The sequence below is a fragment of the Cetorhinus maximus genome, chromosome 14 (genome assembly GCF_964194155.1).
Source record: "Cetorhinus maximus chromosome 14, sCetMax3.hap1.1, whole genome shotgun sequence".
NCBI classification, from domain to species: Eukaryota; Metazoa; Chordata; class Chondrichthyes; order Lamniformes; family Cetorhinidae; genus Cetorhinus; species Cetorhinus maximus.
In genome coordinates, this window is record NC_135892.1 from 93,880,671 (window position 1) to 93,894,269 (window position 13,599).

Here is a 13,599-nt window from a genome sequence, read left to right on the forward strand (position 1 = left end):
TAAAAATAGATAATTCTGGAAATACTCAGCAGGTCTGGCAGCATCTACGGAAATAGAAACTGAGTTAATTGACCTGAAACGTTAGCCCTGTTTCTGTCTCCACAGGTGCTGCCAGACCTGCTGAGTATTTCAAGCATTTTCTGTTTTTATTTCAGATTGCCAGTATGTGTAGTATTTTGCTTTGGGTTTAGCTCTTCTGAGGAGATCCATACGTACATGCAAACATCTGTACATGTGAATTAGAAGCAGGAGTAGGCCATTTGCCCCCTCAAGCCTGCTCTGCCATTCAATAAGATAATGGCTGATCTGATTGTGGCCTCAACTCCACTTTCCTGTCTATCCCCTATACCCTTTGACTCCCTTGTCAATCAAACATCTATCTAACTCAGCCTTAAAATTCTTCCATATCCCTGCCTCCACTGCTTTCTGGGGAAGAGAATTCCACAGACTAACGACCCTCCAAGAGAAAAAAACAATTCTCCTCATCTCTGTCTTAAATGGAATACCCTTTATTTTTAATCTGTGTTCTAGTTCTAGGGGAAATATCCTTTCAGAATGCACTCTGTCAATTCCTCTAAGGATCTTATATGTTTTAATAAGACCACCTCTCATTCTTCTAAACTCCAATGGATAGAGGGCCAAACTTTCCAAACTAATGGTGCACGTGGACTTTTATCAGGCTATTTAGAATAAATGCTAATGTTCAAGTTTTGCATTTATTGCATTATCTTTCAACAGAGAAACTTAAAAACCAGGAAGCTGACATATAAGTTTTGATAAATTCACATTTCTGGAGAAAGAATTTCATACCTCAAATGCACAGCTTGAGAATTTTTTAAAAATCATTCGTGGGATATGAGTGTCACTGGCTAGGACAGCATTTATTGCCCATCCCTAATTGCCCTTGAGGAGCTGCCTTCCTGAACTGCTGCAGTCCCTGAGGTGTAGGTACACCCATAGTACTGTTGGGGGCAGGTGGGTGGGGAGCTCCAGGATTTTGACTCAGCAACAGTGAAGGAATGGCGATATATTTCCAAGTCAGGATGGTGAGTGGCTTGGAAGGGAACTTCCAGGCGGTGGTGTTCCCATGTATCTGCTGCCCTTGTCCTTCTAGATGGTAGTGGTCTTGGTTTGTAAGATGCTGTCTAAGGAAGCTTGGTGAGTTTCTGCAGTGCATCTTGTAGATGGTACACACTGCTGCTACTGTGTGTCAGTGGTGGAGGGAGTGAATGCTGTGGATGGAGTGCCAATAAAGCGGGCTACTTTGTCCTGGATGGTGTCAAGCACCTTGAGTGTTGTTGGAGCTGCACTCATCCAGGCAAGTGGAGAGTATTCCATCAAACTCCTGACTTGTGCCTTGTGGTGTGATGGTCAGGCATTGAAGAGTCAGTGGTTGAGTTACTCTCCACAGAATTCCCAGCCTCTGTCCTGCTCTTGTAGCCAAAGTATTTATTTGGCTAGTCCAGTTCAGTTTCTGGTCAATGATAACCCACAGGATGTTGATAGTGGGGGATTCAGCAATGGTAATGCCATTGCATGTCAAGGGGTAATGGTTCGATTCTGTCTTGTTGGAGATGGTCATTGCCTGGCACTTGTGTGGCATGAATGTTACTTGCCACTTGTCAGCCCAAGCCTTGATATTGTCCAGGTCTTGTTACATTTGGGCATGGACTGCTTCAGTATCTTTGGAGTCGCGAATGGTGCTGAACATTATGCAATCATCAGCGAACATCCCCTCTTCTGACCTTATGATGGAAGGAAGGTCATTGATGAAGGAGCTGAAGGTGGTTGGGCCTAGGACACTACCCTGAGGAACACGTGCAGTGATGTCCTGGAACTGAGATGATTGACTTCCAACAACCACAACCATCTTCCTTTGTGCTAGGTATGACTCCAACCAGCGGAGACCTTTCCCCTGATTCCCACTGACTCCAATTTTGCTAGGACTTCTTGATACCACACTCGGTCAAATGCTGCCTTGATGTCAAGACCAGTCAATCTCACCTCACCTCTAAAGTACAGTTCTTTTGTCCATGTTTGAACCAAGGCTGTAATGAGGTCAGGAGCTGAGTAGCCCTGGCAGAACCCAAACTGAGCATCAGTGAGCAGGTTATTGCTAAGCAAGTATCACTTGACAGCACTGTTGATTACCCCTTCAATTACTTTACTGATGATCAAGAATAGATTGATGGGGTGGTAATTGGTCAGGTTGGATTTGTCCTGCTTTTTGTGTACAGGGCATACCTGGGCAATTTTCCACATTGCCGGGTCGATGCAGGTGTTGTGGCTGTACTGGAACTGCTTGGCTAGGGCATGGCAAGTTCTGGAGCACAAGTCTTCAGTACTATTGCCGGAATATTGTCAGAGCCCATAGCCTCTGTAGTATCCAGTGCCTTTAGCTGTTTCTTGATATCGCGTGGAGTGAATTGAATTGGCTGAAGCATGACATCTGTGATGCTGGGGACCTCCAGAGGAGGCCGAGATGGATCATCCACTCGGCACTTCTGGCTGCAGATTGTTGCAATTGCTTCAGCTTTGTCTTTTGCACTGATGTTCTGGCCTCCCCCATCATTAAGGGTAGTGATATTTGTGGACCCCCCTCCTCCAGTGAGTTTTTTAATTGTCCACCACCATTCACAACTGAATGTGGCAGGACTGCAGAGCTTAGATTTGATTAATTGGTTATGGAATCGCTTAGCTCTGTCTGTCGCTTACTGCTTATGCTGCTTGGCATGCAAGTAGTCCTGTGTTGTAGTTTCATCAGGTTGACACCTCATTCTTAGGTATGCCTGATGCTGTTATTGGCATGCCCTTCCGCTCTCTTCATTGCACCAGGATTGATCCCCTGGCTTGGTGGCAAAGATAGAGTGGGGGATATGCCGGGCGATGAGGGAAATCATTGCAGTTGAGTACAATTCTACAGCTGCTGATGGCCCACAGCACCTTATGATTGCCCAGTCTTGAGTTGCAAAATCTTTTCGAAATCAAACCCACTTGGCATAGTGGCTTGATGGAAGGTATCCTCAGTGTGAAGACAGGCCTTTGCCTCCACAAGAATTGTGCGATGGTCACTCCTACCGATACTTTCATGGACAGATGCATCTGCGGCAGGCAGGTTGATGAGGATGAGGTCAAGTATGTTTTCCCCTCTTATTGGTTCCCTCACCACCTGCTGCAGACCCATTCTAGCAGTTATGTCCTTTAGGACTCGGCCAACTCAGTCTGTAGTGGTGCTACCGAGGGACTCTTGGTGATAGACTTGAAGTCCCCCACCCAGAGTATATTCTTCTCCCTTGCCACCCTCAGTGCTTCCTCCAAGTGGTGTTCAACATGAAGGAGTACTGATTCATCTGCTGAGGGAGGGTGGCACATGATAATCAGCAGGAGGTTTCCTTGGCCATGTTTGACCTGATGCCATGAGACTTCATGGGATCCGGAATCGATGTTGAGGACTGCCAGGGCAACTCTCTCCTGACTATATACCACTGTGCTGTATTCTCTGCTGAGTCTGTCCTGCCAGTTGGATAGGGCATACCCAGGGATGGTGATGGTGGTGTCTGAGACATTATCTGTAAGATGGAATTCTGTGAGTATGACTATGCCAGGCTTTTGTTTGACTAGTGTATGAGACAGCTCTTCGAACTTTGCCACTAGCTCCCAAGTGTTAGTAAGGAGGACTTTGCAGGGTCAACAGGGTTGAGTTTGCCGTTGTCATTTCCGGTGCCTAGTCCGACGCCTGGTGGTCGTCTGGTTTCAACATGAAGGCCAGGATTGACATGAAGGCCTGGACTGGTATCAAGGCCTGGACTGAATGGGGGCCCCCTCACCACCCCCGTGCCAATCTCTGCCCTTCCACCCGCCCCCTACGGCCCCTCATGCCGAGCTATAGAACTTTCATGCCCATTGATCCACTATACACCACTAGAACCAATGAACCCTATAGTGTATAGTGATATATGTAAAAATAAAAGCTTTGAAAAAAGGTAATTAATTCATAACTTTCTCCTATGTTGAAAAAAAGTCACTTCATTACAAACACTGCAAACTACCTGGGTCAGCTGGCCTGACACCAACCCGTACCCGCCCCCCGGCAATGAAGATCCCGCCTTTGCGGGCAATTTCTCCCAAGATGGGCAGGCTGAGCTGGGAATTTCTCCGACTCGCGCTACCACCTCGAGGATGAAAATCCAGGCCAAAGTCATTGCACTTCACAGAATTTTCCAACAATGAGAATCTTGTGGGATACATTGATCTTTACATCTATAAGGGAGTGTTGCCTGAAAAGGACTGGACTTGTGGGTTTTACCAAGTAGAGTGTCGTTCTGGGAGAATGTGTTGTAAGACTAACTTTAAGTACGCAACTGTAATCTTGTGTGCTTAAGTTTTCTTTTATTCTTGTTAACAAAACCACAACTTTTAATTTTTAAAACCCCAAAAGTGTTACTGGACTTCTTGCTGCTGAGATCTGTTCGTCTCCTTCTCATTTTTAGAATACTAAAAAGGTATGGCCCTTAAGCCAAGTTTCCCTCTGGGATTTGGTTTGCGCAGCAATTAACATTGGTTGTGGTCATAACAATGAGTCTTTAAAATGCAGGGAAACAAGAGTTCCGGGGAGGCAGGGGGTTGGGAGGGGGTGAACTTGGCACAAGAAGCTAACCAGCTCACTCAGGGCCCACAAAGATTAGTGCCGGAATGATCTTCTATAGCATCTTCAGTGCATCCTGCAGTAATCCCTTTGAAGATCACTGGTTCACCTGTTCAGTGTAACACCAGAATTGCAACAGGATCCTGTATAATGTATGGGATCCTGATTCCCATTTTGTTCCTACAAATTGGAGGGTAGCTAATGTAGCCCCACTATTTAAAAAGGGAGACAGAGAGAAAACAGGGATTTATAGACCACTTAGCCTGACGTCGGTAGTGGGGATAATTCTAAAGTCCATTATAAAAGATTTAATAAATGAGCACATGGAAAACAGTGACAGAATCGGACAGAGTCAGCATGGATTTACGAAAGGGAAATCATGCTTGACAAATCTACTGGAATTTTTCGAGGATGTAACTAGTAGATTTGATGAGGGGGAGCCAGTGGATGTGGTTCATTTGGACTTTCAGAAGGCTTTTGACAAAGTCCCACATAAGAGATTGGCGTGCAAAATTAAACTACATGGGATTGGGGGTAGTGTACTGAGATGGATAGAAAACTGGTTGGCAGACAGGAAACAAAGAGTAGGTATAAATGGGTCTTTTTCCAAATGGCAGGCAGTGACTAGTGGGATACCGCAGGGATCGGTGCTGGGACCCCAGCTATTCACAATAAATATTGATGAATTAGATGAGGGAACTAAATGTAATATCTCCAAATTTGCAGATGACACAAAGGTGGGTGGGAGGGTGAGCTGTGAGGAGGAAGCAGAGATGCTTCAGTGTGATTTGGACAAGCTGAGTGAGTGGGCAAATGCATGGCAGATGCATTGTAATGTGGATAAATGTGAGGTTATCCACTTTGGTAGCAAAAACAGGAAGGCAGATTATTATCTGAATGGCTATAAATTGAGAGAGGGGAATGTGCAACAAGACCTGGGTGTCCTCATACACCAGTTGCTGAAGGTAAGCATGTAGGTGCAGCAGGCGGTAAAGAAGGCAAATGGTATGTTGGCCTTCATAGCGAGAGGATTTGAGTACAGGAACAGGGATGTCTTGCTGCAATTATACAGGGCCTTGGTGAGACCACACCTGGAATATTGTGTGCAGTTTTGGTCCCCTTATCTGAGGAAGAATGTTCTTGCTTTAGAGGGAGTGCAGCAAAGGTTTACCAGACTGGGATGGTGGGATTGACATATGAGGAGAGATTGAGTTGGTTAGGATTATATTCGCTGGAGTTCAGAAGAATGAGGGGGGATCTCATAGAAACCTACAAAATTCTAAAAGGACTAGACAGGGTAGATGCAGGAAGGATGTTCCCGATGGTGGAGGAGTATAGAACCAGGGGTCACAGTCTGAGGATGCGGGGTAGACTACTTAGGACTGAGATGAGGAGAAATTTCTTCACCCAGAGAGTGGTGAGCCTGTGGAATTCGCTACCACAGAAAGTAGTTGCGGTCAAAACATTGTATGTTTTCAAGAAGGAGTTAGATATAGCTCCTGGGGAGAAAGGGATCAAAGGATATGGGGAGAAAGTGGGAGCAGGCTATTGAGTTGGATGATCAGCCATGATCATAATGAATGGCGGAGCAGGATCGAAGGGCCGACAGCCCTACTCCTGCTCCTATTTTCTATGTTCCTATGTAAGGAGGATCCCAGTTGTTGTGTTGAGAGTGTTACTCATCTGTTTCTAGGTCCACTCCAAAATTGTAACACACTGGATATCAATTGAGAAACAAGGTGAGTTTTTGCTCACTATCACCTTGTTCTCAGCTGAAACAGGCAGTGATAAATGCCAATGACTGGTCCATTAAAGTATTTTCCAGTAGTGACAGCCCCTTACTGTCTGCTCACAGGAAAATCGGGCTATGATACCTAAATTAGCAAAATACAGGATTTCTATTTCATTTTAAACAGAAAGGGTTTTGTTTCCCATTTGAATGCTTCAAGTTACTTCAAGCTCAAGATCCAATTCTGCAGCTGGATGTTAAGTTCCTTGGAAAAATGCTTGAAAAGGAAGATAGCTCCTGTGAATGTTGCTGATGCTCCCATGACAAATAACATAGAATTGATTATCTGCAAGGAAAAAGGAGTCACTTTATGAGTACCATATTTATATAACAGGGTTAAATTTTGGCAGGTGTCACATTTCCAGCAGGATTACATAATAGTCAGCACAGATCAAACATTGTGAGTGATTACAGAATCTTTACAGTGCAGAAGGTGGCCTTTGGCCTATCGAGTCTGCACTGGCTGTCTGAAAGAGCATTCTACCTGGTCCCACTCCCCTGCCTTATCCCCATAAACCTGCACATTCTCTCTTTTCAGATAGCTATACAATTGCCTTTTTAATACCTCGACCAAACCTGCCTCCACCACCCTCTCAGGAAATTAATTCACTCTGGGTGAAACAATTTTTACTCACATCACTTTTACTCCTTTTGCCAATTATTTTGAATCCTTTAGATCTTGATGCTGTTTTGGGTGGGAACAGTTTCTCACTATTTACCTTGTCCATATCCCTCAGGATCTTGAACACCTCTATCAAGTCTCCTCTCAGCCTCCTTTTCTCCAAGGAAAATAGTCCCAAACTCTCCAATTTATCCTCATAGCTACCTGGAAACAGATGAGTAGCACTCCCAACACAACAACTGGGATCCTCCTTACAAAACGCAAATCAGGATCCTGGGAATCATCCCGGGAATAATTCTTGTGAATCACCTCTGTACTCTTTCCAATGCCTTCACATCCTTTCTCAAGTATGGCACCCAGAACTTTTTTTTTGCAGTACTCCAGATGAGGCCTAACTGGCGTCTTATACAAGTTCAACATGACCTCCTTACTCTTGTACTTAATGCCCCTATCAATAAAGCCTAAGATACTATATGCTTTATTAACTGCTCTCTCAACATACCTTGCCATCTTCAATGACTTATGTACACATACACCAAAGACCCTCTGTTCCTGCACCTCCTGTATAGTTTCTCCCTTTATTTTAGGTTGCTTCCCAATATTCTTCCTGCCTAAATGAATCACTTCACAATTCTCTGCATTAAACTTCATCTGCTACTTGTCTGTCCAATCCACCAACATGTCTATGTCCTTTTGAAGTTCAAGATTATCTTCATCACTGTTGACAATGTTTCCAAACTTTGTAACACCTTCAAATTTTGAAATCATGCCCTGAACACTACAGTCTAGATCATTAATATATATCAGGAAGAACAAAGGTCCCAACATTGACACTTGGACAACTCCACTACAAAGCTTCCTCCAATCTGAAAAACATAATTAATCATTACTCCCTGTTCCTTGTCACATGGCCAATTTCTTATCCCAGTGCCTACTTTACCTTTTATTCCATGAGCTAGAATTTTTCTCACAAGTGAGAAAATCCTTTTGAAAATCCATATACACCACATTAGTAGTGTTGCCCTTATCAATCTTCTCTGTTACCTCCTCAAAAAATTCCAGCAAGTTAGTTAAACATGATTTTCCCTTAATGAATCTATGCTGGCTTTCCTTAATTGTCCTGTACTTGTCTAAGTGACTGTTGATTTTGTCCTGAACTATAGTTTTCAGAAGTTTCCCTCCCACTGAAGTCAGACTGACAGGTCTGTAGTTGCTGGCTTTATCTTTGCACCCTTTTTGAACAAGGGTGTAACATTCACAATTCTCCAATCCTCTGGCACTACCCCTGTGTCTAAGGGAGACCGGAAGATTATCAATAGTGCCTCTGCAATTTCCACTCGCGCTTCCCTCAGTACCCTTGGATGCATCCCATCCGGTCCTGGTGCCTTATCAATTTTAAGTAACGATAGCCATTCTACTACCTCCTCCTTCCCAATTGTAAATTTTTCTAGTGTTACCTCCTCTCTCACCTCGACCTAGGTAGCATCTTCTTCAGTTGTAAAGACAGATGCAAAGTACTTAGTTAATACCTCCACTGTTTCTTCTGCCTCCAAGTGCAAGTTCTCTTTTTTATCTGTAATGGCCCTACTCTTTCTTTTACCAGCATGTTATTACTTATATGTTTATGGAAGACCTTGGGATTCCCTTTTGTGTTAGCTGCCAGACTCTTTTTATGCTCTCTCCTTGCTTTTATTAGATTTTTCATTTCCTATCTGAGTCTTCTATATTCAGCCTGATTCTCCATTGTATTTTCTACCTGACATCTGTTGTACATGCACTTCTTCCTTTTTATCTTCACCTCTATCACTCTCGTCATCTACGCCACTCTGGATGTATTTGTCCTACCTTTCCCCTCCAAGGGAATATACCTTGACATTGCCTGCAATGCTTTTTCTTTGAAGGTGCATGGCCCCTTGTTCAGCCAATGTCTTTTCTGCCAACATTCAATTCCAACTCATTCGACTCAGATTCATTCTCGTCCCATCGAAGTTGGCTTTCCCCAATTAATTACCCCTGCTCTGGATTGTTCCTTGTCCTTCTCCATGGCCAACCTAAACCTTATGATACAATAGTCACTGTCCCCTAAATGCTCTCCCACTGATATCTGATCCACTTGGGCCAACTTATTCCCCAGGAGAAGGTCTTACATTGCCTGCCCTCTCGTTGGACTGGAAACATACTGCTGCAGAAAATTATCTGGAACACCTTCCATGAACTCTTGCTCCTCTTGCCCCTTTGCACTATTCCTGTCCCAGTCTGTATTTGGATAATTGAAGTCCTTCATTATAATTACTCTATAACTCTTGCACCCCTCTGTAATTTCTTTGCAAATTTGTTTCTCTACATCCCTTCCACCATTTGGTGGCCTAGGTACTACACCGATCAATGTTATTGCACCTTTTTTATTCCTTACCTCTAGCCAGGGAGATTCCATCCTTGACCCCTCTGGAACATTCGCTCTCTCCAGTACTGTAATGCCATCTTTAGTCAATACTGCCATTACCCAACCCATCTTCTTCTTCCTTTCCTGTCTCTCTTAAACACCTTGTACCCAGGAATATTTAACGCCCAGTTCTGCCCCTCTTTGAGCCAGGTCTCTGTTATAATAATAATATCATAATTCCATTTGTCAACCAGTGCCTCTAGTCCACCAATCTTATTAATCACACTCGGTGCATTCACCTACATGCACATTAACACTGATTTAGGCTTTTAAAAAAACTTTCCCCCTTATCCTGACCCCATCTAATGACTTACTATTGCCTACTCTAATTCTATCAGACTCTCCAAGTATTCTATTTACCTTAATACTACTCTCTGATATATCCCCCTTATCAGTTAATACTACTCCACTTCCCATTGCCAGTGTTTCTCCTCTACACTCTGAAATTCTCCTCAGGTTCCCACCTCCCCCAATCTAGTTTAAACCCTCCCCAACTAGCAAGCCTCCATGCGAGGACACTAGTCCCAGTCCTGTTAAGTTGTAACCCTTCCTTCTTGGACAGGTCCCAACTGCCTCAGAACCAGCCCCAATGCCTCAGAAATCCCTCCTGCTCCATTTCTCCAGTCACGTGTTGAACTCTCAATCTTCCTATCCCTAAGCTCACTGGGAGTCCTGCTTTTTAATTCCCTTCCTAACTCCCTAAAATTTGCTTTCTGGACCTCATTTTTTTCCCTACGTATGTCATTGGTCCCAATGTGGACCACAACCCCTGGCTGTTCACCATCTCCCAAAAAAATGCCCTGCAGCCACTCTATGACATCCTTGACCCTGGCACCATGGAGGCAATGTACCATCCTGGAGTCATGTTTATGGCTCCAGAAATGCCTGTCTGCTCTGCTAACTATGGAATCCCCTACCAGTATAGCTCTTCCACTCTTTCTCTTACCCTCCTGTGTAGCTGAGCCACCATGGTGCTATGAACTTGGCTCTTGTTACAATCCTCTGAGGAGCCATCTTGCTCACCAGTAACCAAAATGGAAAAGTGGCTAGAGGGCAAGGTAGCCTCAGGGGATTCCTGCACTACCTGCCTGTTTCTCTTAGATACTCTGGTGGTCACCCATTCCTTCTCTTCCTGTGGGAAGGTGCAGCGTGATCACCTCTCTAAACATGCTATCCACATGATCCTCAGCACCACAGTGACTCCAGCTGCCACTCAATGTTCTATAACCCAGAGCTCAAGTTTCTGCAGCTGGTGACACTTCTTGAAAATGTAGTTATCGAGGACACTTTGTGCCTGCACAACTTCCCACATCCCGCAGGATGCACATTCCACATGGCCAAGCTGCACTGACATCCTTAGACTTTATGCAAAGTGTTTACTACAGTATGGTATAACTCACCTGTCATGCACCAATCGTTCTCTCTGTGCTGAGTCCAGAAAGGCCTATACTTACCAACCAATCAACTTATGGGACTCTTGTGACGTCACTTATAGATTTAATCTGTAAACTGCCCCCCCCACCCCCCCACCCCCACACCCCCCGCCCCCCGCCCCCACCCCGCAACTCCCTCTCTCTCCGCTGTTTTAAGCTCTCGGACCTCTCCAGTTAATTACCAGTTACTGATTAACCTACTCCTTCTGCTGCACCAAAGTGGAAATCAAATGCTGGAGGCTGAAAAAGAGTAGAAGGAAGGAGCATCTGCTTCCCCCTTCACCAAAATCCCAACTCAGCAAGCTCTACTTCTTGCAATAAAGCTTACCTAAAGCAGCTTTTTCCCTTTATGCACTGAATTCCCACTTTGAATCAATTTCCCAAGTACTCACTCTGTCTCCGTCTCACAGTGTGGTTGCCATTAAGTGAACTTAGTAGACAGAAAACAGCAGTAACATGTGCACGATTTTTCAAAATGTACTGCCTGCATACAAAGCCCTCCCTCCTACCAACCCCCATCCCCACCTGCCAACAACCCCCAACCTCACTCAACAACCTCAGGCCTGGTAACATCTTATCTAAAAGAGCTGTGAAAATACCAGGCAGGATGTAAATTGATTTAAAAAACTGATTTTCTGAAAACGTACCATGAGTGAGGCCCTGAAGCTCTGACTTGCAGCCAGGATGAAGAGCAGACAGGCCTGACCAGGAGAGGATATGAGCCAGAATGTTTGACTGCGTGCAGTTCTACAAGAATTACACCCTAATTTCCATTTGGGGTTGATGGGGGGTAGTGGTGTTGCCTCTGAGTCACAAGCTTCCGTGTTCACGTCCCACTCCAAAGCTTTATCAAAATTGAAGGCTCAGACTCCAGTGCAGTACTGATGGAGTCCTGCCCTGTTAGAGGTATTGTCTTTTGCATGAGACATTTAAGCAAAACTGAGGCCCCGTCTGCCTGCTCTGGTGGATGTAGAAGATCCCATGGCACTATTTCGAAGACACCCCTGGTGTCCTGACCAATATTTTTCCCTCAATCAACATAACAGAAACAAGATTATTTGGTCATTATTACATTGCTGTTTGTAGGAGTTTCCTGTGTGCTAAACTGGCTGCCCAATTTCCAACATTTCAGCAGTGACTACACATCCAAAGTACTTTATTGACTGTAAGGTACTTTGAGACATCTGGTAGCTGTGAAAAGTGGTAAATAGATGCAAGCCCTTTCTCTCTTTTCAATATGGCCTTTCAACATTTCAATGCAGCTCCTGCCAGCCAGGAGCAAGTATGCATTCCAGTGAGACCCCTGGGAAGGACCTTGCAGAGTTCCAGGCAAATATAATTGATTGTTTATTTAGAGCATTTATGGCTCCTTTAGAAGAAGAAAATTGAAAAAAGCCGCTAAATTTTTCAATCAAACCACATGAATGACCTCAAACGCTGGATCTTGGATGGGTCGGGTCTACAACCTTCATCTGGGCATCAGCTCCGCCGTGCTTGCACCAGCTTGTTAGAATTTCCACCATATTCATGCAGTTATTGCAAAGTTGGAAGTATTCTGCGACTGCTTGAAGTAACATTATATCACTTTTGCTAAACAATACAGTATCGTTTTAGATTATCTTACATTTTGGAGATTGGAAGTTGAGAGGTCGTGAGGAGAGCATTGGAATAGTTGTGTCTGGAGGGAACACAGCATAGACGAGGGTTTCTGCACTGGCTAGACTGAGGCAGGGGTGGGCAAAGATGATACTATAGAGGTGGTAATAGGCAGTCTTGGTGATGGAGAGGATATGGGGCAGAATTCTACGTGTTCCCGCTGGCAGGTTATTAGGCGGGGGCAGGGGGGCACGTAAAATTCCTCGAATGGCCTTCCCTTTGGGCTCTCACCCACCCCGACCTCTCTGCAATTTTAAGGTGAGAGAGGCAAGGCCCGTTGCCCATTCTTGCCCCAATTGAGGCCCTTAGGTGGTCAATTAATGATCACTTAAGGGCCATTTCCTAATCAGTCTCAATTTTCAAGCTGATGGAAGGAGTTCAGGAGCAAAGCCCAGGGAATGATCTTTCTTGGGCCTTGGGCAGGAATGAGGCGGTGCATGCCTCCATCAATGGTCTCCTTTCAACATTGGATGCCCCACTTTAGGTTTGCCCCTTGGGGGGGAGGGGGGGCAGTGCTCCTTCCCACCTCAGCCTCTCCACCAACACCTCACCACCTCCGGGCCTCAACTCCCCTCCCCACCCTGAGCCCTCACACTTACCTCATCCCGGACCTTTGGACTTAGACTATGGGGACTGCTTGTTGTCCCCATCCTGTACAATGTTCAGGATCTGTTAGGACTAAAGAGCTGCTGGCATATAGAATGTCCTGCAGCTCTCTGAGGTGGGATTTGCTCCTGAGTGAGGAGCGGAAGTCCTCTTTCCAACAGGGCAGCCAGTATCGGCGGCAATACATTCTCCACTGACTCTTCAGGTAGTGGGCTGGGAAACCCCACCAATTAAAAAATCCTGCCCATGGTGTGGGAAGGTCAGATCAGGGTCAAATAGGATACCCAGGTTCGAGATAGTCTGGTTCAGTCTTAGACAATGGACAGGGAGGAGGAATTGGTTTATGCCAAGGGCTGAAGACAATGGTTTTGGCCTCCCCAATATTTAATTGCGGAAAATTTCTGC

General features: G+C 45.0%; 1 protein-coding gene across 2 annotated transcripts in view; it reads right to left on the reverse strand.

Moving 5' to 3' along the window:
* kmo (kynurenine 3-monooxygenase) overlaps nucleotides 1–13,599 on the reverse strand; it is a 369,659-nt gene that overhangs the window by 289,500 nt on the left and 66,560 nt on the right. The window contains exon 15 of one of the 2 annotated variants that reach the window (XR_013578721.1): nucleotides 5,915–6,720. Coding sequence is in view for 1 of the 2 variants with exons in the window: in XM_078557265.1 (XP_078413391.1) it covers nucleotides 6,595–6,720 (126 nt within the window). In the remaining variant the exon portion in view is untranslated. Of the gene's footprint in view, nucleotides 1–1,173; nucleotides 6,721–13,599 lie in introns of those variants that run through there. The other variant, XM_078557265.1, reaches the window with a different exon arrangement.